Below are 23,157 nucleotides of genomic sequence, written 5' to 3'. Positions count from 1 at the left end.
ATCATTTGTATCCTGTAAAAATAGAGCAAACAAAGAAAAGAAAAGAGTAAAGTAAATCTGATTTACACAAACAGAATTAAAATACAATGAAGCAGAATTTGAATCATGTAGATTACATCTCTAAAGTTGCATTTACCTTATCAATTTAAAATAATAGAAAGTAAATGGAAACGAGTAAAAATAAACCATGAAAGAAAGAAAGAAAGAAAGAAAGCAAGATCAATCGCCAGGAGCCTAGACCATCTGTACTTGATTGTATCGAAACAGAATTAGGTTGGGGTAAAAATTTAAATCAATCTTTAAAAAAAAAAAAAGAAAAAGAAAAAAAAATGTAATCACGTTGTTAAAATCACATGACGAGTTTATAAGGAGGAGGTGGGGAAGGGTAGTTTAGTCGAAAGAATGAGTGGGAAGACAAATATTAATAAACTTAATCATTTCCCAAATCGATAATCTAAAGCAAAGTCTATATTATAATTTACTAAGTGGATCAATAATGACTGTCACCATAAATTGCTTGGCAGATGTATGTCTTATACCCATTGGAACTGCTTCAGTGTCAGTTTCAGATGAAGTAACTGCCATTACAAAGTTAGCTCAGGATTCTCATTTACATACCACTTTACACAGTGCCGGTACTACCATTGAAGGACCTTGGAATGAAGTAATGGATTTGATTGGTCAAATGCATGAATTGTTACATACCAAACATAATGTGGTTAGAATCCAAAGTGATATAAGAGTAGGTACAAGAACTGATAAACGTCAAACTCCTCAAGATAAAATTGATGTTGTCCAACGAAAATTAAAAAATTTACAATAAATTAAATATATAATAATAATCCAATCAACCCACATATCTTTTAACGATTAATTGGCCTTAGAAAGGACTCTGTAGATTAAATGAGATATTATTATTAATTAATTTAAAATTAATTAATAATTTAATGACGTATTACTACTGAACTCCAACTTTTAATCTCAAAATAATAATAAATTAAAATCATAAGTATTTATAGATTATATAATTATATATAGAAGTACAAAGTTTATAGAGTAAGGGGTTGGAAAATAAAATGTGACTATAGTTATTTTTTTGCTATTTTAATTAATTTCCTATCTTAAATTATTTAAACATCAAAAAAAAGTGGCCTTTTCTCGTATCAAGTACCCTTTTACCAAAAGCATGATATAATAATAATGATGATTAGCCAAGATAAGAATGGAGATAAATTGAAATTACGAAAAAATTGTAAAGTACTAAAAGAATGTTGGATGAACTAAAAATAACTCCCAAAATGATAAAAGTAATGAAATAATTCACTAGTGTGACAAGTAATAATAGGGGAGTGAATTGTAAATTATATCAATAATATTAGTAGAATTGAATTCAAAACGAACGAAAACGAAATCAAAAACTTGGGAAAAATGCAAAAAAATGGCAAACTTAGTTGATTAAAAACTAAAACCAAAAAAAGGAAAACTTGAATTACTTACTTAATAAAAGTGTTTTGGATAACTATATTGATTGGCTGCTGGATTGGCATTATTATTAATGTTTGTGTTTGGCGTTACACTATATCTTTGATATGCACCATGGGATAATTGTGGTTGAGTACTGTAATAAACATTTGAAGTTGCTGGTGCAGGATTGATTTGATTTGAAATTGAATTAATACTAGTAGTAGCTATAATACTATTAGCATTATTACTTTCTTCTTTTTTAATTTCAGATCCACTTGATGACTTTCTCTTTTTAGATGATGATGAACTACCTGAACTACTATCACCACCTTCTGATTTTTTCTTTCCATGTTGTTCACGTTGCTCAACTGATTTTTCGGCTAATTTCTTTTCTTTAATGCATTCATTAATAGTATCTTCATTAACAGAAAATTGTCCTGGATTTGCCCAGAATAACATTCTAACAATTTCACGACATTCAACATCGGTAAAATTCTTGCTGGTTGCTTTATTTAATTCTGTACTTATAAATCTCCATTTTTCTATTTCTCCAGCATCTAAAATTCTTTGTAAATGTTCTTTATCTTCATTATCCCAACTTGAAGAATTATTATTTCCTTGTTGACCCACAATAACTTGATATCTATTTCTAGCAGCCAAGTAAGATCCAACTTGAGAAATTTCTGCAATTTCAACCCATGATTTGCCCTTCTTTTTAAGTGAAACAATTAAATCATCTTGTTGTTTTGAAAACTTAGACTTTCTCTTGGCTCTTTTATTGGAAAGACTAAGACCAAGTTCAGGTCTTGGATCTGCTCTTGACAATGGTGGTGGAGGTAACAACTGTTGTAAACGTTCACAAAAGTTTGGAAATATGACATTATTGGTAATTGATTGAGGAGGATTGGCAGTGGAAACACTAACTTGTTGCAGTTGTTGTTGTGATTGTTGTGGCTGTTGTTGGGCTTGTTGTTGGACTTGTTGATGTTGTTGACTAGTACTACTAACAGTTGGTATGCTACCAGTACTTTGAGATTGTTGCTGTTTTGGAGGAAGTCCTGGAGCAACTTGCATTTGTGGTGGAGGATGATATTGACCATATCCAGTACTATAATAATTGACTTGACCTAAGTTATTAGTAGCCCCAATTTGATTATTTGGATTATTTGGATTTGGATTACCTGGAGGTATTATATAATAATTGTTACTATTGGGGTCATAATAGTTTTGTTGTTGTGCTTGTTGTTGTTGTTGATGTTGTTGTTGAGGTTGCTGTTGTTGTTGTTGTTGTTGGACTTGTTGTATTTGTTGTTGTTGGGCAGCGTAAGTGTTACCGCTAACTTGAGGAGCGGCGTAAACCATGGCTTGATTAAATCCATATTGACCATTGGCAGGATAATATGAAGGAATTTGAACTGATGGTGATGCATAAACTCTTGGTTGGTCGGCTCCAGTGTTGACATCTTTTAAAGCATGAGCTTGAACTGTTGCAGGAGCCCCAGCAGTTGCTGTGTTGGTTTGAGCAAAGGGAAATTGATGATAAGAATTATTAGGATTGTTATTGTCGTAGGAAGACATCATTTACTTCTTTTTATAATAATAATATAAGTATGAGGAAATAGGAAAGTACGGGACAACGCAATAATGATTGAAATAAAAGTATACAGTCTTGACTGATAACTTTTTGACTTTATTTTATATAGTCAAATATATGAATAACAACGAAAATAATCAAATTTAAGACTAATCAGTTTTGATCAAAATCTACCAATTGCTTCAAACTATATGCTTTATTAGTAATGAATAATAATAAATATGGTAGATTATATGATTGACGGCAAGGGTACTATTGGGTATGCTCTATCTTCAATTTAATACAGATAGAATCAATTCAATATAGTCGTCGTCTGATTGATTTGATGTAATTGAAGACAAGATGTTGTTTTAACTTCTTAAATTTAATTTTTAAAATTTAAAATTTATTTACACTTCCTTATATATATTTATTAAATTGTTTTTTTTTTATTTTAATATTTTAATTTTTTATTTTTATTTTTATATATTTTTAATTATTTATATTTATTTATTTATTTATTTATTTATTTCAATGTTTTTTTCTAATTCTGATTTTTTTTTTTGGGATTATTATTTTTTAAACTTATTATGAATATTTTTTAAGTTTATGATAATTTTTGGTTAATAATATTGATTTTTAATCTTTTTTTTTAATTTTTATTTTTTTTTTATTTTTTAAATTAGGATGAATCTTAATAATATTCAAACACACATAAATTTGAATTGTTATTTAGTTACGGGTCCTCGTTTTATTTAAATTAAACAGATGACTTTCCGTAGCCTGCATGCGTGCTTGGTGTATTTTTTTTTTGTGCACACTTTATGCTCACAACTTTTAACATGAATCTCAGATAATAATATTTTTTTACTAACACATTACCTAATTCTCACATATTAATTAATTTACGAATTTTTTCTGACAATACTTTTTTTACAGATTAATATGCATCCGCCTGAGGGATTTTTTATTTTTTAAGCTCTAATCTGTAAATTAAGCATGATTCAGGTTAAATTGATAATAAAAGCTAAAGTCTTAATTTGGGATTCTCATGAATCAGTTTTAAAATGCAATTTTATTTTAGATTCTAACGTAACTTAAATTTAAAATAATATTGCTTATTTCTAAATTCAATTGTTAACCTTCGATAAATACAGAAAAATCGGCTGTTTACTTCGTCCGTAAAAGGGACCGTTGATCAAAAAGCATTTAATGTACAAAGTTATCAACTATTTATGTAAAAGAAGAATTTAAAGTCTCGGATTTACTAAAAATTATAGTCCCTCGACTATCGATGAAATAGAGATAACGTAAGATCACCAGTACCACTATTATCAACTATTACCACAACTCCCCTATACTAGTTCCGTCCCGTCCCCTCTCGTTCAAGTTCTAGATTATTTCCTTTTTATTTTTTGCCTCCCTCTTTATACTTTTTTTGACACTATTATTATTACTGATTACCCTCGCACCCCTATCCCTGCAACTCTAAATTGATTAAGGTTTGAGTAGGCAACAACCTAACAATTATGAAACGTCGAAGACCCTCTGTAATTAAACAATCATAACAGTTTAATAATCAAATAAGCTGTCGTTGTTAAAGGACATTAACCATTATTTGTAAACTTCTGGTTATGTACTCGTGCCAAAGCTTCTACAAACCCCCCAAACACATTAGCAATCAAACCCTCAGATTAACCTTACTGTAAAATACGAATATCGAAAAAAAGGAAATACTAAAATAACACAGAACCAAAAGCTTAAAAAAAAGAAACAATTAGGAATTATCTTTATGATAGTCCTGTCACGGTCATGCATGGGGGTAACTTTCACCAAAAGTCTTGTTATTATCATTGACATATCACACACACATGCTATTTTGAATTGACAAGGTAGACGTTGTACACAACCTCATTTTCTTTGTGCGGAATCAAAGATGTTACTTTTTATTGATAATTCATTTTAATCGTTTAAACTTCGTAAATTATTCGCTACAACTCTGAGCTTTAATTTGATTAACTATATCGATCTTCATTTTTAAAATGTTCGGAATGAATTGTTTAAATTATCGTTTGGTTGCTAGTTTAGGTGAAGTGAGTTTGTGTGCGCTGCTGTTAGTAAAGAAAATGCACAAAAGAAAAAGCAAAATCCAAATTAATTTCACAATTTTTGGAATTATCGTTCTGTGCATTAAAATGAGTTTATTTGTTTTAACATCTGATTAGGAAATCGATTCTACTAAGCTATTATAACAATTACTTCAAATTTACACAGTTTATAGAGCTTTTACATCACTTTGCATTTCTTTTTGTTTCATGGGGCCCTTTTTTTTTTTTTTTTGAGGTATTTGTATATGAAAACACACTCACAATCTATCGCGTAGTAGTAATTTTAGAGGTTAAAGGTTGAGGGAAGGGTTCTTATTTGCTACTATGAAAAAACATATGAGGAGTAAAATCATAAAGAAAATTCACAACTTGAAGCTTACGTGCATTATGGAACATTCAGGTATAATCATCGGGAACATGTACCCATTCATGTACAACTGATTACACGAACGAATGTATCGCCTCAACTGCAAATCATATTCTACTTGCCATCGATGGAAATGATTTCCGCCTATACTAACTTCACCAAATGGGGGAAAAAAGATTGGAAAGGAAAATAGCGACTGCGCAGGAAGAAGAGCAGGGAAGGGGAAAAAAAAATAAAAGGAACATATCGCCCTTTCGGCAAAAATCAATTTCTAAAGGCAAAGTACTACAGGATAAATGAGATAGGCATTTTGGATTTAGGAAGCGGCAGATCTCGAATGTAATGGAATACTTCAGAACTGGTGATTCATTTCATGTATCTTATCCATTTAAAATTTTTTTATCTCTGAAATAGGAATCAAATCGAATCATATTATATCATATCATTCTAATAAAATGCCATCAAAAATGGAATTAATCTCCTGTTTTGTACGATAAAGCGTTGTTATCGCTAGTTTTATCCCCGCTGCAACCCAATCAGTAGAGTTTATCTTAGAGATAGGTTTCAGTTAGTTAATCATACTCTCTATAGTCTGACAGTTTTTCTATCAAGTAATTATACTTCAAAAACATAATAGAGCTTATTCACTCGGTTATTTCCTATGTGATTTTTATTTTATTCTAGGTAGGGATCAACTTTTTTGGTAGCGATTATTATTGTGGACTTTTACTATAATTATTATTACGATTTACAGACACATGACAATAAAAGAGTCAGTAGGAAGTGCTGAAAATAATAATTTTATTATTACATTCACATTAAGGAACATGAAATGTGGTTAGCATCCCCCTTTTTATTATTTATCGAATTTATTTTACAATATTTTTTAATTTATTTTACTATACTTTTATGCCATAATTTTATAAGTTTTTAGGTACTGATTTAAAAAAACATCTCCAGACAACATATCATTTATTGTATTAGTCAGTTACTTTAAACAGCTTATCTATCCCCATTCCTTTTATCTATCTGTCTTAGTAATCTCAAAAAAAAATGTTTGTAGGTTCAGTTCAGGAAAAGTGACGACCTCCCGAGATGTAGCTCAGACGCCTCATAGCTACCAAAACATGCAAGAAAAACAACAACAATTAATTCCTAAAAATATGGGCATACTGCCACACATCGTACATTTCGGTAAATTTACTTATACACAAATAATAATAATAATAATAATAATTTGGTGTTGCTTAAAAGTATATCTTCCTTTGTGTGTATATTTATTGACTTACAAATTTGACCACACACAAGATTGGGTACTCTTGATCAAGTGTCAAAGTGTATAAACTTTTGGTAAACATTGACTAGTTTTGAAATATTGTAAGAAGCAAGTATGGTCTTCAGTAAGGAACGATCGTGATACATTTAATCATGTACACTAATCTCAAAACTGAAAACAAGACCTCAAGTTCGAATTAAAAAAAAAAGGCTGTATAACCTGTAAAAAATGAAATTCTTTTAAGAATAAAAAAAGAAATCAAAAAAAAAAGATTTTGGTTTTACGGGCCTAAAAATGAATAAAAATAAATGGAAAAAAAAAAAGGAAAAGAATCAAAAAAAAAAAAAAAAAGATCTTGAAAATATCAGGTCATAAAGTTTAATTGTATAATTAAACAGCTAAAGATAGATAAAGTCCCAACCGAAGATAATATAACATATAACATAATGATAACTATTATGCTTCAGCATATAGACTGCATTCAATACGAAGATAGATCTTCATTAAATTTTCATTGTGTTTCATTGTTTGTAAGCACATTAAGACTCCATGTCTTTGTCACAATTGATGATTACGTAGCCGCTAAGAACTATAAGAACTTTTGCGGAAGACAGTGATGATAAACATTCTCTCTCTGTCCTTCATTTTTTTTTTTTACTTTTTAGTCTTTTATTTTTTTCGGCTCATTCCACTAACAATTTCTGTCTATCCTATCTCAATTCATTATCCCCCACTTTTATAATCTATAAAAGATAAGTTCTATTATCTTGGTTCTGCCTTATCAAATCAATGTATAATGATGTAAACCAATGCTCTTTTGTTCAATTGGAAATCCTTTTAATACTAAGAAAATAAATACTAGTTCACAATATTTAGACTTCCTCCACTTATCATCGATCATTCCCCTCTCTAAGTTTTGTAATAAAAATAATATCAACGCAAAATAAAAGGAAAAGCCTAATTAGAATTATTTTCTCTTAATTTTAACAAAAAATACGTTTGGAATATTGATTATTTTCTTTTTTAATTTATTATCTCAGCTAACTCACTTTCAGTATCAACTTATCATATCTATAGCAAAAATAGATTTACCAATTCTACTTCTTCTAGAACACCGAATAAAGCCTATCATTTACAACCAGAAGTAGATCAAAATGATAATTACTAATTAAAAGTAAAAAGTATTTCATGATTCTTCCCTTCTGCCCGGTACTATAATTTTTTGCCTCGAAATAACTTAAATCTCTCGGAAGCACAAATCTAAAGTTAGATAGTTTCGACTTAAAAAGAAAGAAAAAGCCTTGTGTAATTGTACATATAATTAACCATAATGTAGTTGAATCTTTTAATTCTGCTATTTTTTGAAAGTATTCTTCTTATACTTGCTGTAAAGGCATTGGCACCCTCTTATGGTGGTGCTCTCACTATTTGTTTGATTTCATATCCCCCCACCCTCGATAAATTGTTCTCAGATCAAAAAAATTCAAATGTTTCAAAATTTACATGTTAGTATGCATGCATGCATTGAAGAGATACATATTAAATAGCAAAAATAGTATGAAATTCAAATTTGTGTTCAATATGCAAACATGATAATCTTTTTGTTTTGTGATATGCAAACATTATTTTTTATGAATTTGCTGTTGGGGTATTTATCTCGTACTTACTCATGGTGACAAATATAAATGTTTATTCCTTTGGATGTTGTTCTTGTTGTTGTTGTCATAATAAGCTGATTGAGTTCATTTGCAACTTGAAGGTATGTTTAAAAGAGCATATATGAGCCATATTAGATCGGGATAATAAAATAGCTAGTGAATACTTGATCAGACTAATGACAGAATTTGGCCACTATTATAACATAGTGGAAGATGTTGCCACCAATCACAAACAAGAATGTAAAGCTGCATTAGTTAACGATATGATTAACAAATAATATTAGCTATGGCTCTCGCTATGACTAAGAGAATTTATGTAAGTACTAAAATAACACCTTTGATGCAAATAATATAAAGATATACATTCACCTCTATGGCCTCTTTTCCTGTACATTCCGCCCGCCCTATTTGGTGTTTAAAGTTAGATAAATAAATATTGTCTGTTTTCTCCATCTTGAGCATGAACGAATCTTTAAACTGTTCACAAAACGATTCTAAAGGAAAACTAGCATATCATCATCTACATGATTGTTAATTTTCAACTTTTCATATCATTTCCCCAATGAAGTAGCATAATTAGGGAAGTATCATGAAAACCAATCAATTTATAAGGGGGAAAAAATAAAAGAACAACAAGAAGAAATCAAACCAAAGGGACCTTCCTTCTGGCTACGTTTTATTGTTTTTAACTATTCGTTTTGAATATTTAAGCAATATTATTAGGCTTGTTATTTTTCATTACAGTAGTTTTTGGAATATATTATTCTTTCAACTAGTCCAAAATATTATATTATCAAAAGCTAAACTATTATTATTATGCAAGATAAAATTTTCTGACATGTTTTAGCAAATCCTATTAATATTTTTTAATGATTTTAAATTATTTTTTGATGGGTTTTTTTGGGGTTGAATGAAAACTATAAATCAAACAGATCTGACACAGAAATCTGAACAATGCCAAAAAAAAAAGGAAATAAAAAATCAGAGTTTAGAAAAGTTTAAATAAAATACTAAAAAATAATGAAAAAATATAAAAATAAAATAAAATAAAAATAAAAATAAATAAAAAAAAATAAAATAAAGGACACAATAAAAAAAAACATCACTTTTGCCATACACCAGATATCCTTTGCAAATTGGCTATTCAGTCCGGCACAACAACAAAACTGTTCGAGAGGCATTGATGCAAAAATTCAAATTTTCGTCTCTTTATTATGCGATTTAACAAAATACGAATAATTTAGAACTAACCCTCCAAAAAGGCTTGTGTGTATATATATCACTTTTCGTAATTGCAAAGGATATGAGCATACTACCACTTTGTTAATATGAATACGTGTTGATGTTGTTAAGAAGGTAAAGCTTTGGGGGATGTAGTTTGTAAATACTTAGTAATTTGATTATTCATTCTGTAAGAATTAATTATTTTTTGGAAGCATATAACAGCAAGAAAGCAATGAAAGTTACAGTAAAAAAATCAAGTAAAACTTTTACGAACAGCAGAGTAAACTAAACTTCTCCTACAAATTTTTTTTTGTTGAAAAAAGTAACATATTAATGATTACAAACAGTAATTATAATCTAATCATGAAATAAATCCTCCCAATTACCAATATAATATAAATAGAAAGAATCCAAGTTTAATTGAAGTGAAAGTTTTGTAATTTATGAAATATAATAAAATCATACACTTCAATAGAATTGAAACTTAATAAAAAAATAACATAGCCTGTACAACCATCATGTCAGTTCATGGTCATGTTCGTGATCATGATCATGTTGACTTTCATGATCTTCTTCTACACCTTCAGCATCATTCACTCCAACTCCGACTCCAGCTCCCACAACTATTCCATCTCTACCTGGTTCTATTAAAGCCGAACCAGCTGATTGATGAGTGTGGACTTGTCCAGTAGCAGCAGTGGTACTAGTTCCTGTACTAGAAGTACTAGGTATACACCAATTTCTATGACAATGCCATGCCTTCATTTGACATTCTCTAGAACAATATTTAGTTCTCTTGCATCGTCTACATTTCAGAAATTCACGAGGTGATTGTTCCCATTTACCACATTCTAGATTACCACATTGTCTTACACCTCCTCTTAATTCATTCCTACGACATGAATTCCTCATTATAACTCCTGACCAATAATACATATCAGTTCCAGCTAAGAAAGTAAACTTTTCCACTATAGGGAATAAATTAGCCTTTCTAAATTCAGTCAATGAAGGATCCAAATCTTCATGATCTTCGTCAACATCAAAATGTTCATAATCATCATAACTCCATTTTTTAGTTAAGAATTCTTTAGCTTCATTCCTCTTGGATATGATAGAATTCACCAATTTTTTACTTTCCAATTCAATAAATGAATTAATTTTATCATTGATCTGACATAAGGCAATTTCTCGTTCAACTTCATCAGCAATAGCTTCACAGTCTATCACAGATTCATAAAGTTTAGCCAAAGTATTAGAATTATTACTAATGACCTCGTTAATTAAATTCGACTCTTTATCAAGAATAATATCACTATCACTCTTGTCTGATGAATCATCATCCTCTTCAAATTCTTCACTCTCATCTTCTTCATCTTCGATTTCAGCAGTTTCGGTTAAGCCTGATTCTTCTGCTTTATTACCTAATTCAAATTTATCTTCCTCTAATAAGAAATTATCATCATGAATGGTATTTATATCATTTAACATTTGAGGTGAATTAGATGGAGATGGATTGAATCTTTCGATATATGTAGTCTTTGTTTTTCTTGATTTGGGAGTTATGGTTGGTCTAAGGTTTACTTCCAAACTTTTCTTTAATTTTAATTTCATTTGTTTTTGTAAATAAAGTTTTAATTGTTTATCCCTTATACTCATATCAACTATATAATGAGTATTTTGTAAAACATCTTTCAAATAAGGATATTTGGAAATATATGCTAAAAGTTGTAATGACCATACAATATCGTCATCTCTTGGTATAACAACACCAGTATCTGTAAAATTCCTCACGGCAATTTTGCTACTGTACATTGTTTTATTGGCTTCAATATCTTGAATGTATAAATCAGAAAGGAATCTTAAATTATTATCCATTTCATAATCGGAATCATTTAAAAATGAATCATCAACAAGTTCATTTTCTTTTTCTTCTCTTAATTTCTTTAAAAGATTGGCAATTACATATTTTCTTCTAATATCATTATTAACCGTAGTACTTTTGGTTTGATTGGTAGAACTACCGATTTTATAAGGAGCAAAATTGTTTGATCTTGTTAATCGCACTAATTGATCAATAGTTAAATTTTCATAGTCATCACTGGTTAAACTGTTTGGTAAACTACCATTGAAATATGCAAGATATGGATTTTGTCGAAGCATAGATTGATCCAAGCTATTGGCAGCAAGTTGTAATGGAACCTGCATTACATTTAAATCGAATGGATATCTTGTTTCGGTATTAGCAACTTCAGGATCGCCTTGAGCTCTGTTCCAATTTCCTGCAGTTGAGATATCAAATGGGATTTGAACATCATTTTGAAGTGGTGCTTGACCTGGAACTGGAATTTGTTGTTGTCCTAATAAGTTGATTGGCTCTACACCTTGATGTTGCAAAAATTGTTGATGAGGAGCCATTTGTGGTTGTTGCTGGATCTGTTGAGGTTGTAATTGTTGTGATTGTTGTTGCAGCTGCTGTTGTTGATGTGGCTGTTGTTGTTGAGTTCTTGAATTGGCATGAATAAAAGTTCTTTCATGAATAGAAAGGTAATTATCTAAAACAGTTGCTATTATGGGTAAAATACCAGCTTTTACCACCTTCTGTCTTATCTTTTCTGTACCTCTAGTTCCTACTAATACTAAACATTGAAATGCTAAAGTCCATTTCCAAGCCGTTAACAATTTCTTTTCACTATTAAATATATTATCTGATGCATTAAAGGTTGAGTTATGACATTCATGTAAGATCTCAATAAGTCTTTCTATACCACCATCTATGGATAAAGTTTCTCTTACTTTTGCCAGTGAAGATACAAGATATGTTAAATAGTTTAATGAATTAACCAATGGTTTATCAGAAGTTACATCCAACGCCCTTCTATCATATAAACTACTTGTGATAGTGACAGCCGCCTTATTAGCCGAGATAGACTTATAATTTGAGTCACGCATATGGCAGCCTACCCTTTCTTGATTACCTTACTGATGGACTCCCTGGTGAACTAATGGAGGAGGAGGAGGGGGAGACTGTAATCCTTAACTGAATGCTGACAAACAATAGGAAGCAGATAGATTGTTGATGACGAGATAAATGCAGAAAAGCTAGTCGAACTTGGGATTCTAAACGCACCAGTACAATATTCACCCTCTTCTTAAATGGGGTTGAAGGCAAATAAGGGTATGAGGTTTAATGAATTTAAGGTGGTTTATGTTTGGCTTTTCGTACGGTCCTGAAGGATTTTTTTTTGTCCACTTTGCCACTTACAAAACTGTCTTTAATTTTTTTTTCCTTTTCTGTATATAAAAATTAAAAAAAAAGTGAGGCATCGTATATGCAGGAAAACAGGAGAAATCAAATCTCTACAAATATGGAAACCCTTTTAAAAGGAAAGTTTAGTTAATATCTAAATTACATTTCATTATATCATATTGTATAAAAAGGGGCTCTATAAAAATAGTTTCTAATAAATAGATCTATGCTCTTAATTTCAGTTCAACTTGAACCATGACTTTCATACATTGTTCCATGAACATTAATGTTAAAATAGAATGAGGTCCAATTCTAAATAATTGAGCCCAGAAACCTTTATATAATGCAGCAGGACCTTCTGTTCTGATAGTCTTTTGGAAACAATCGATTGGACCTTTATATAAATTACCCTTTTGATTATATAAACGAGTAAGAATAACATCCCATGGATTCATTACTATAGCTACTCCTAAACCAGCAGTTGAAGATGATATGAAATGCATTTTTAATGAATTATCTTCGGCAATATTATTCTTTAAAAGGAAGTTCTTGGTGTAAGTATATACTGGAAGTTGAGCTGATGATCCAGCTCCTGTTCTTAATACAGCAGCATCGACCCCTCTATATAAACCCTTAATACCTTCAGCTTTATAAACTTTACTTAAACCATCCCAAACCCCCTTATAATAGGTTTGTTGACCGACATGATGAGCAGCTTCTGATCCTGCTTTGGAATAAGATTGCATTCTTGTTTTAATTAAGAAAAATGGAGATCCAAGAATAGCACCGGCCGATCCTGAAATAAAACCTGAAGAAACATTGATAAATAAATTTTGAGGAACTCTTCCACCTTCAGTAAGACTAGAAGGCAGGAATATACTAGTTAAAAGGTATCTACTTGGTTCATATAATCCAAGTCTACAACCATTCAATCCCATTTGATAGAAATAACCACAAAGTAAACCTTGTTGTAAACCTCGTATACCTTCATTTTTATAGATAAGACCAAACGCTTGGAATGGATTCTTATATAATAACACTTCACTAGAAGCCTTCTTATGCAATTCACCTTGTAATTGCATTCTAGTCTTCACCAATTCAATTGGATTAGTAAAAGTAACAGCTCCACAAGCTGCTATCCCACCAGCAACAAACCCTCCAAGAGTGGATACTTTTTCAAGACTACTCCTCTTACCTCCAGCATGTTTCTGTGCCGCCACTTGTTCAACCACAACAGTCTTGGTAGTCTCCTTTATTTCACTCATTGAACTGCTGATAAGGAATAGTTTATCCTCTTCTCTGATTTCTTCGTAATTTTTTTTTCCTTTTTTTGATTAGATACAATTTTTGCATTTATCGGTTTTTCTTTTGTTTTGACGTAACTAGCTCAATTTTTCATAACGATAACGGGCCGATTTTGAGTCATGTGATGAGTCACGTTATCAGTCCAAGATAAATCTTAAATGTCATATATCTATCATTGTTTAATTAAACAAGGTTTTATATGTTGACGAATTCACTAACTTAGCTTGATGAGCTTCAGTGGTATCAATTAAAAGTTTCGAATTGTGACGGAAGGGCTGTTTGATGGTTTAGTTTGAATAATACCACCAACCTTACTCTGTAAATCTGGAGTTTGTTGACTTATATGGATCAATTTCCACTTTCAGAGAGAATTCATTATATTAATGACTATCTAAATAGTAATTGTCAGTTATATAGCCCTGTATTAACATAGAAGAGTTAGTAGCATTTGCATCCATTTTCAACTTTAATTTTTTTTTTTCACTGCTGTTTTTTTTTTGCCTGCCTGTCTGCCTCATGAGATCGATCTAGACAAAATATTCGACCTAAAAAGCCATTGACAGGTTTAACTCATTTCATTATAATCACCAACATATGCCATGCTAAGAGCCAATTTGAAGCATCTTAGATCAGGAGTCCAAAGGCGGTTTGCATCTGCTGCCTCATCGTTGGCTTCCCAACAAGCATTACTCAGTAAATATCCTATTGGGTTGAACCTTCATGGATTTGTAATTGAAAATGTACAACCAATTCCTGAATTTTCATTAGTGGCAGTGTTATTGAAACATCAACAAAGTGGATCAGAACATCTCCATTTAGACTCTCCATCAGATATTAACAATGTTTTCCTGATTGCTTTCAAAACTAATCCACCTGATGCTACTGGTGTACCTCATATTTTAGAACATACTACCTTATGTGGGTCATATAAGTATCCTGTTAGAGATCCATTCTTTAAAATGACTAATAGATCATTAAGTAACTTTATGAATGCCATGACTGGTCATGATTTCACGTTTTATCCATTTGCCACCACCAATGCCAAAGATTTTCAAAATTTAATGGATGTATACTTATCATCAGTTTTTGAACCATTATTGACTTATGAAGATTTCATTCAAGAAGGTTGGAGATTGGAAAATAAAGATATCAAAGATAGTAAAAGTGATTTAGAATTCAAAGGGGTGGTATATAATGAAATGAAAGGTCAAAACTCAAATTCATCTTATTATTTTTATATTAAATACTTGGAATCAATTTATCCATCACTTAATAATTCAGGTGGAGATCCAGCTAAAATTCTTAATTTAGAGTATGAAGATTTACTTGATTTCCATACTAAGAACTATCATCCTTCAAATTCAAAAACTTTCACTTATGGTTCATTGCCTTTAATCAACCATTTACAACTGTTGAATAAGTATTTTTCCATATTTGGTGCTCGTATAAAGAACTTAGATGTAAAACAACCATTATTCAAAGATATAACTGAAAAGAAGACGAATATCGATGTGGAAGGACCTCTTGATTCTGCATCTGGTAAATCACTTGAAGAACAATACAAATCATCAATTACCTGGAATTTAGGTGATCCATTAGACAGCAGTAGACAATATGAACTCTTCAAATGGAAAATACTCAGTTCGTTGTTATTTGATGGACATAATGCTCCATTATACCAAGATCTTATTGAAAATGAATTTGGAGATGATTTCTCAGCTAATTCAGGTCTTGATACTACCACTGCTTTATTTTCATTCACTGTTGGTGTAAATAATTTAACTGTTGAGAAAGTTGAAGCTTTAGAAAGTAAAATTGTATCTATTTTAAAAGAAAAGGCTTTACCTGAGTTTGAAAATCCAACTAGTTCTTACGGTAATAGAGTTAATGCTATTTTGCATCAACTTGAATTGAATTTCAAAAAGCATAAACCAGACTTTGGACTTGGTTTATTGAATTCCATTGTTCCATCATGGGTTAATGGATTGGATCCAGTTCAATCTCTTAGAATTGAACCTATAATAGAACAATTCAAAGCAGACTATGCTTCTAATGGATTAAAGGTATTTGCCGATCTCCTTACTGATACCATTTTGAATCCAGATACTCAAAGAGTACAATTTACTATGAAACCAATCGAGAGATTTAATGAAAAGTTGGCGGAAGAAGAAGAGGCCACCTTAAAGACTCGTGTTGAAAAACTTTCTGATGAAGATAAAGAAATCATTCATAAAAGAAGTCTTAATCTTTCAGCCAAGCAAGCTGAAGAACAAGATACCGAAGTTTTACCAACATTAACCCTTAGTGATATACCAACTCAAGGTACTTATTATCCAGTTGTTTACAATAATGACATTAGTGGAGGTAAAACCTCATTACAAAAGAGAGTTGTTGATACTAATGGATTGGTTTATGCCGCTGCTACTAAGGATATCTCATACCTCCCAACGAAATATTACAAGTATATTTCATTGTTTACATCTTGTTTAACTAACTTAGCTGGAACTAGTGCTACTCCAATTCATGAATTAGAAACCAAAATTCAAGAAAAAACAGGTGGTATTTCTTTCAATACTAGAATTGTCAATGATCCATTCGATATTAGTAAAGCTAGTTTACAGTTCCTGTTATCAGGAATGGCTCTCCGTTCCAATACCACCAATATTTATGATTTATGGAAAGAAATCTTGACTGAAACCAAATTTGACGGTTCTGATGAATTGGTAGTCAGTAAACTTTCTACTTTAATTAAAAACATGGGTCAAAACCAATATGATAATATTGCTGATAGAGGACATTCATATGCTGCTGGTTCAAGTAGTTCAAGATTATTACCAAGTAAATATATTTCTGACATTATTAGTGGTCTTTCTCAAGTTCAATTCGTGCTTGAATTAAATTCTAATCTCGAAAAGCAAGGAAAGGAATATTTAATAAAGGAAGTGCTTCCTGTTTTAAAAGAAATCCAAGATTTATTAAATGATAATAATGCTTCAAAATATAAGTATAGATTAGTTGGAGATGAAGAATCTATTAATGAAAACGAAGTATTAATTGAGAAATTTGATGATAGTATTTCTACTTTAAACCATAATAAATCTCATACTGAAGAATTACAAAACTTGTTAGTGTCATTCAATTCAAATAAATTAGGATTAAATTCATCAGCAAAAACACTTATAGATTTACCTTTCCAAGTTAGTTATTCATCATTAGCCAAATCTGGTGCTTCATATGCCAGTAAAGATGGTGCTGCCTTACAAGTATTAAGTCAATTGTATACTTTCAAGCATTTACATTCTATAATCCGTGAAGCTAATGGAGCTTATGGTGGTGGATTAACTTATGATGGATTAAGTGGATTACTTAATTTCTATTCTTATAGAGATCCAAATCCATTAAAATCAGTAAAAGCATTTGAAGACTCATTTCCATATGGGTTAAGTGCTAATTGGACTGAGAAGGATTTACAAGAAGCTAAACTTCGTATTTTCCAAAGTGTTGATGCACCAACTAATATTTCTAGTCAAGGTTCGACTGAATTTTATGATGGTATAACTAATGAAATGAGACAAGAAAGAAGAGAAAACTTTTTAAATATAACAGGTCAAGATTTGAATGATGTTGTTGATAAGTATTTAGTAGGGAATGATGTAAACCTGATTACTGTTATTGGTGACAATGCCAATTTACAAGTTAGTGATGATTGGGAAGTTCAAAAGTTAAAATTATAGAAATAGATTAAAAAAAAAGCCAATGTGTAAATAGGATAAAAATAAAAACAACTGTATATATGATTACAAATGATTAGCAATTGTAGTTTTGAAATGACATTAAAAATCGTTAAATTTATGATATAAGATATGCTATGTATAAAAGTCTATATGTATGTACAAGGAATATTTGGTGGTAGTGGTGGTGGTGGTGATAAAAGGCGTATCAAATCGCTCCATGTCTATACCACCTACCTATGACTTCTGCTAAAATCTTGTTTAGTTCTTTCAGCTATTCTTCTTTTCTTATCTTCTGTGAAAAGGCAATGTCTCTTTGCCCTTGGATCATAAAGTATTAAACTCAATCTTGGAGTATGTCTTGGAATATTAAACCATTTTTCATAACCAGTTTTGGCAGCTGAAATAACCTTCACCATGGTATGTGTTGCCTTAGCCTTTGCCATCTTCAATATATCCAATAATGTTGTGCTATAAGTAGGCCTTTGAAGTGTTCTTGTTCAGTCAGTAGATTTTTTTTCAATTCATTCAAATTTTTTTTTTTCAGATTTATTTTTGTACTATAAAAATGTTGACTTCCTAATCCAGCAATCTCTCAACCATACACTCTTTAAGAGTAACAATTTAAAGTTTTTCTTGTTTTTTTTTTTTCTGTAACGCGTTGGGAAACCAAAAAAAATTGTGAATTGGACACGCTAAAGGTTTTGAAAATTGAAGTGGGATCAAAAACTTTAGTCAATATCAAAATATATATAATTACAACAAACAACCAACGGTCGATTAATTTGTTGAATTGATATATTTCAAGGAGAAAGTCTACATTGCTGTGATCATCTCGATTTGTTATTATATTGTTTCAGGTATTACTTTAGTGAGACAGATTTAGAGTTAATTACATAACATAACAGTCAGTCAGTCAGTCAGTCAGTCAGTCAGTCAGTCAGTCAGTCAGTCAGCCAACCAACCAACCATGAGATCATATGCATATTTATTGGCTTCAGTGTTAGCCTTCTTTATGGCCATTGCATCAGCTTTACACATTGAAGTTGCATCCCTGCAAAATCCAGCACCAGTGTGTATCCGTGATTTTGTTCAAGAAGAACAATTGGTTGTTGTCAGCATAAAAACAGATGGAAAAGTTGGTGATGGTCAAAGATTGGATTTACATATTGTTGATCTGATTGGTAATGAATATAGAAGAAAAAATGATATTGCTGGTACTCTTAAAGTTGCTTTCACTAGTCATCATAATGCTGCATTTGATGTTTGTTTCACTAATTTCCTTGATCGTAAATATAATGAAAATAACAAAGTATTTAGAGAAGTTGAATTAGAAATTGAAAGTGGTTCTGCTGCTAGAGATTGGAATGCCGTTCAAGCTGCTGAAAAACTTAAACCTGTTGAACTTGAATTACGTAGAGTTCAAGAATTGACTACTGAAATTGCTAATGAATTACAATATTTAAAGGGAAGAGAAGAAAGAATGAGAGATACTAATGAATCCACCAATGCTAGAGTTCAATGGTTCTCAATTGGGGTTATAATTTCTTTAGTTGGATTAGGTGTTTGGCAAATTCAATACTTGAGACACTACTTTAAAATTAAACACATCATCTAGATGGTTGAACTGTTCTAGTTCACCTTAATCAAGACACATACATGAACCTGTATCATAGAATTAAAATCTACATAAGGCTTCGGCTCAATCTTTTTCGTGTTATACAAAGAGAGCTACATAAAAGAATAAATATAAATTAAAAAATTATATTAATACATTAATTAACAATAATAACCACTATTGTGTGGTTCTAAATACTTGTAGAATCTTTGATCAAAAATATCCTCTGTGCAGTTGATAATAGGATTCTTTCTTTGAATCTTTTGAACTTGCTCTTCTGTTAACTTAAAGTTATATGAATCCTTTTCATAATGATCAATAACAAACTCCTGGAAAAGTTTGCTTCTTAATTGATCCACAGTTTTACATTTGGAACGAATGGTTTCAAAACTACTTCTAATCTTCACTTTGTCACCAGTACGACTCTTGATGAAATCATCATATCTTTCAAAAGCCAAGTTAATACTCCATTCAAATAAAAAGTTAATTTTCATCCATTGTTGAGTGAATTCATCAAAATTATTATAAGTTTCATCTTCAATAATGGCGGAGTAAATATATTGATCACCAATGGTATCCAACATCTTATAAATATTTCGTAATTGTATAGGATGTTCTAAATACAATTGTGGCAATGCTGGATCCGCTTCAAATGCGATAGTTTCTTTATACTCATGGATATTTGCATCTTCATCATCAACAATGATAGTTTCATATGTATCAATCAGGAATATGTTTGCCTCTACTGTCTTTGTAATTTCAAGAATAAGTATATTACTTAATTCTTCGAGGAAAGCTTGCCTTTCTTTTATTGATTCATAAGGAGGGTCAAATGCACAATAGAATTTTATGATATATGAGAAATCAATATCATTGAATTTAAAAGCTAATTGAGTTAAAAATTCCCGTTTACCTAATATATCAAAATTAGTTGAACCTCCCTTGATATTATGAAAATATTTGGACCATTGATATAATAACATACAAATTTTATATCTGATTTTCATTGAATCCATATTATCATTGAAATGAACAAAATCACTGGATGAAAAATTATAAAATTGTTCTTTAACACTATGATCATGATTTATTAATCCCTTCTCTCTATCGTAACATGACTTTGGAGCTTCTTTACTTTTATTTCCAAGTCCGTTAAAGATATATTCAACCGCTCTATCATACCAATCACGTTGTGATGCTCCTAGTTGAGTCACAAGTTTCAGGAGCAAGATTGAATCGGAGTCCTCTATAAATTTTGCAGTTTTTAATCGACTAGAAGCTAATGCGTTTCCATCAGACACTGATTTCTTGATTAATGGATCATTCTTTAATTCATATTGAAAGTTATATGATATAAAATCGAAAATAAAGTCAATTGTATCACGATGGGCTGAATAAATGAGATGAAAAGCTGAATAGTTAGAATTAGGTGATTGTCTTTGGATTTCCGACGATTTATCTGCACAATAAAATGTCCAATTGACCAATTGCCAAAGATTAAAATTCCGGTTTAATCTTGGATTAAGCTTCTTACTTAAAATAGAATCATCAAATATTTTTAATGAATGCCAATTAGGGAACTTAGAAGGTGACATCATTCTTTGTCTACTTCTATTGTTTTTATCTCTATCCATTGAACTACTATTAAACAATGCTTCAGAACTGTTTAATCCTGATGTCATTTGTTCATCATCCAATCTAAGGATATTTCTGGATAACTTTTTAGTAGGCGTTATATTATAGCTTTGGAATTTATTGACTTCTCTTTCCATATCTACCGCACCTGATCCTATATCCAGCACCGTCCCTTCAGAATCACTGATAATCATGTCATCTGCATGTTTTCCAGTTTCATTTTGATTGATATCCGTAAGAGGAATTCTAGGAGGAGATGATCTTGGTGGACTCTGGAAATAACTTGTTATATCACCTTTTCTCTTAGGTGATGAACTTTGTTTGATTACTGGACGGATAGTGTTGCTATTTGATGACAGTAAGGTAGATTTAGTTACTGTTCTGTTTCGTACGATAAAATCATCAAATACCTTTCTAAATTGATCATATAACAATAGAAGGGTTGGATCATCTAATTTACGATATTCCAGCAAATATGAAAAATAGTTTTGTAAAAGTAGTAAACTTCGTGATTGTAATGGAGGTTTGTGTATGCTATTATAATAATCTTCATTCAAGACTCTAACTTGTTCATTAGTAGTTTGCAACCCATCTATAGAAGTAGTTGTATCAGACCAGTTACTACTTCTGCATCTAGAAGCCAATGTCAATAGCACTCTTAAAATATCTAAAGAAGGAATCCTTATATTGGAATAATCACTTGAAGTGCTATAACTGGCTTCATAATTGGTTCTAAATGTTAATTCTAAATGGGTTAACAATTCATCAAATTGTTTAACGTTATTGAGATTGATTTCTGAACCATCATTTTTTTTCAATTCTGGAATAAGCAGATCAATGAATTCAGATTGTTTCTCTATAAACACATCCAACGGTATCAACACATGAGGTCGTACCTTTACTTCTTCATCCATGATCTGATGCATCCACGATATGACTTTTTGAATATTTTAATTTTAGATTTACACATATATATATTGAATAAAAATTTTGTGAGCTGTCGCGTTATATTTGTACATACATTAAATTGCAGTTCTATAAAATTATCATTAAAAAGTCTATAAATATGGTCATTAAAAGAAAAGTTGTGATCATTAAAAGGGTATTACTAGTATGTCTAAGATTGGATCAATCGGTTGATTCTAATTCACCTAGATTTCCAAGGATTTCAGCAAAATCCTTTATTGTAACACAGAGTCCTATTTTTGGCTTATTGAAATCAAAGTTCAAAATTTCACCTCTTTCATTGGTAGTAGGTAGACTTAACATATCAATTAAGAATGAATCCCCTAGAACTGCTGCTGTTTTCCTATCTGTATCTAATTGTAAATCTGTCTTTATCTTTTTAAGTTCCTTCATTCCAAGTTTGTAATTGAGGATGAATTGTTCATTGATTTCGCTACTGCTACCACTGATGGTCGAAGCAGTAACAAACATTTCCCAACTTTGATATATATGATTGAAATTATCTCTGAATTTTAATAATCGATTTGAATTCCGAATCAATTTATCAATATCAATGATATCAATGATCATATTAAGCTTATTTATTTTCCCCGTTATAGTGAAAGCATGAATGAAATTAAGAGTTGTATAATGCTTGACATTGGTAGCATCAAACTCTAACTCAGTGTTTGGTCTAATAAACTCATAATAATAATCAATGCAACGTTTGAAATCAGCGGTGAAACAACTTGGTATTTTTAAGTAATCATATAACTCGATTAATTGGTGGAGATAAAAATCTTGTTCCTCTTCACCAAGAATGATAGAGTAAGCTTCTAGTATTTCCTCTTCAGCTTGAGCTGAAACTTCTAAATAGGCTTCAGATCTTATCGACTTCTTTTTCCTTGGTGGCATTGATAATTATTCATCAAATCAGATATTTACTATATAAAATCCTCAATTCGCATACTGATCAATTTTCAATTTTGACGTTTTGACTTTATTT

The 23,157-nt window shown here is 30.7% G+C and overlaps 9 protein-coding genes across 9 annotated transcripts; 3 read left to right on the top strand and 6 right to left on the bottom strand. All coding sequences in view use genetic code 12, as the record gives it.

Moving 5' to 3' along the window:
- Positions 1–201: 201 nt before the first annotated feature.
- Positions 202–1,011, top strand: ECM15 (Ecm15p). The gene has a single exon (XM_064906752.1). The coding sequence runs from the start codon at positions 497–499 to the stop codon at positions 821–823; it is 327 nt and encodes a 108-aa protein (XP_064765075.1). The 5' UTR covers positions 202–496; the 3' UTR covers positions 824–1,011.
- A 486-nt stretch (positions 1,012–1,497) lies between these two features.
- AAF1 (C2H2-type transcription factor AAF1) lies at positions 1,498–3,042 on the bottom strand (the record flags this gene model as incomplete). The annotated part of the gene is made up of 1 exon (XM_064905660.1): positions 1,498–3,042. The coding sequence occupies one exon, from the start codon at positions 3,040–3,042 to the stop codon at positions 1,498–1,500; it is 1,545 nt and encodes a 514-aa protein (XP_064765074.1).
- A 7,144-nt stretch (positions 3,043–10,186) lies between these two features.
- Positions 10,187–12,619, bottom strand: MUB1 (Mub1p; the record flags this gene model as incomplete). The annotated part of the gene is made up of 1 exon (XM_064907818.1): positions 10,187–12,619. The coding sequence occupies one exon, from the start codon at positions 12,617–12,619 to the stop codon at positions 10,187–10,189; it is 2,433 nt and encodes an 810-aa protein (XP_064765073.1).
- Positions 12,620–13,053: 434 nt separating this feature from the next.
- On the bottom strand, positions 13,054–14,502 carry OAC1 (Oac1p). Its single transcript, XM_064907647.1, has one exon. It carries the CDS (start codon positions 14,180–14,182, stop codon positions 13,142–13,144), a length of 1,041 nt encoding a protein of 346 aa, XP_064765072.1. The 5' UTR covers positions 14,183–14,502; the 3' UTR covers positions 13,054–13,141.
- CYM1 (Cym1p) lies at positions 14,502–18,030 on the top strand. The gene has a single exon (XM_064907645.1). It carries the CDS (start codon positions 14,822–14,824, stop codon positions 17,954–17,956), a length of 3,135 nt encoding a protein of 1,044 aa, XP_064765071.1. The 5' UTR covers positions 14,502–14,821; the 3' UTR covers positions 17,957–18,030.
- Positions 18,031–18,042: 12 nt separating this feature from the next.
- DFJ63DRAFT_316973 (mitochondrial 54S ribosomal protein bL33m) lies at positions 18,043–18,897 on the bottom strand. Its single transcript, XM_064906751.1, has one exon. The coding sequence runs from the start codon at positions 18,397–18,399 to the stop codon at positions 18,187–18,189; it is 213 nt and encodes a 70-aa protein (XP_064765070.1). The 5' UTR covers positions 18,400–18,897; the 3' UTR covers positions 18,043–18,186.
- Positions 18,898–18,923: 26 nt separating this feature from the next.
- Positions 18,924–19,571, top strand: ERV25 (Erv25p; the record flags this gene model as incomplete). Its single annotated transcript, XM_064907817.1, has 1 exon — positions 18,924–19,571. One exon carries the CDS (start codon positions 18,924–18,926, stop codon positions 19,569–19,571), a length of 648 nt encoding a protein of 215 aa, XP_064765069.1.
- Positions 19,572–19,732: 161 nt separating this feature from the next.
- Positions 19,733–22,120, bottom strand: DFJ63DRAFT_333204 (uncharacterized protein; the record flags this gene model as incomplete). The annotated part of the gene is made up of 1 exon (XM_064907816.1): positions 19,733–22,120. One exon carries the CDS (start codon positions 22,118–22,120, stop codon positions 19,733–19,735), a length of 2,388 nt encoding a protein of 795 aa, XP_064765068.1.
- Positions 22,121–22,334: 214 nt separating this feature from the next.
- Positions 22,335–23,066, bottom strand: DFJ63DRAFT_333203 (uncharacterized protein; the record flags this gene model as incomplete). The annotated part of the gene is made up of 1 exon (XM_064907815.1): positions 22,335–23,066. One exon carries the CDS (start codon positions 23,064–23,066, stop codon positions 22,335–22,337), a length of 732 nt encoding a protein of 243 aa, XP_064765067.1.
- Positions 23,067–23,157: the final 91 nt, after the last annotated feature.

This window comes from Scheffersomyces coipomensis, assembly GCF_036884675.1.
Source record: "Scheffersomyces coipomensis strain NRRL Y-17651 chromosome Unknown DFJ63scaffold_1, whole genome shotgun sequence".
Lineage (NCBI taxonomy): Eukaryota > Fungi > Ascomycota > Pichiomycetes > Serinales > Debaryomycetaceae > Scheffersomyces > Scheffersomyces coipomensis.
The sequence above is the reverse complement of the archived record's forward strand: the minus strand, read 5'-3'. Positions and strand labels throughout refer to the sequence as shown.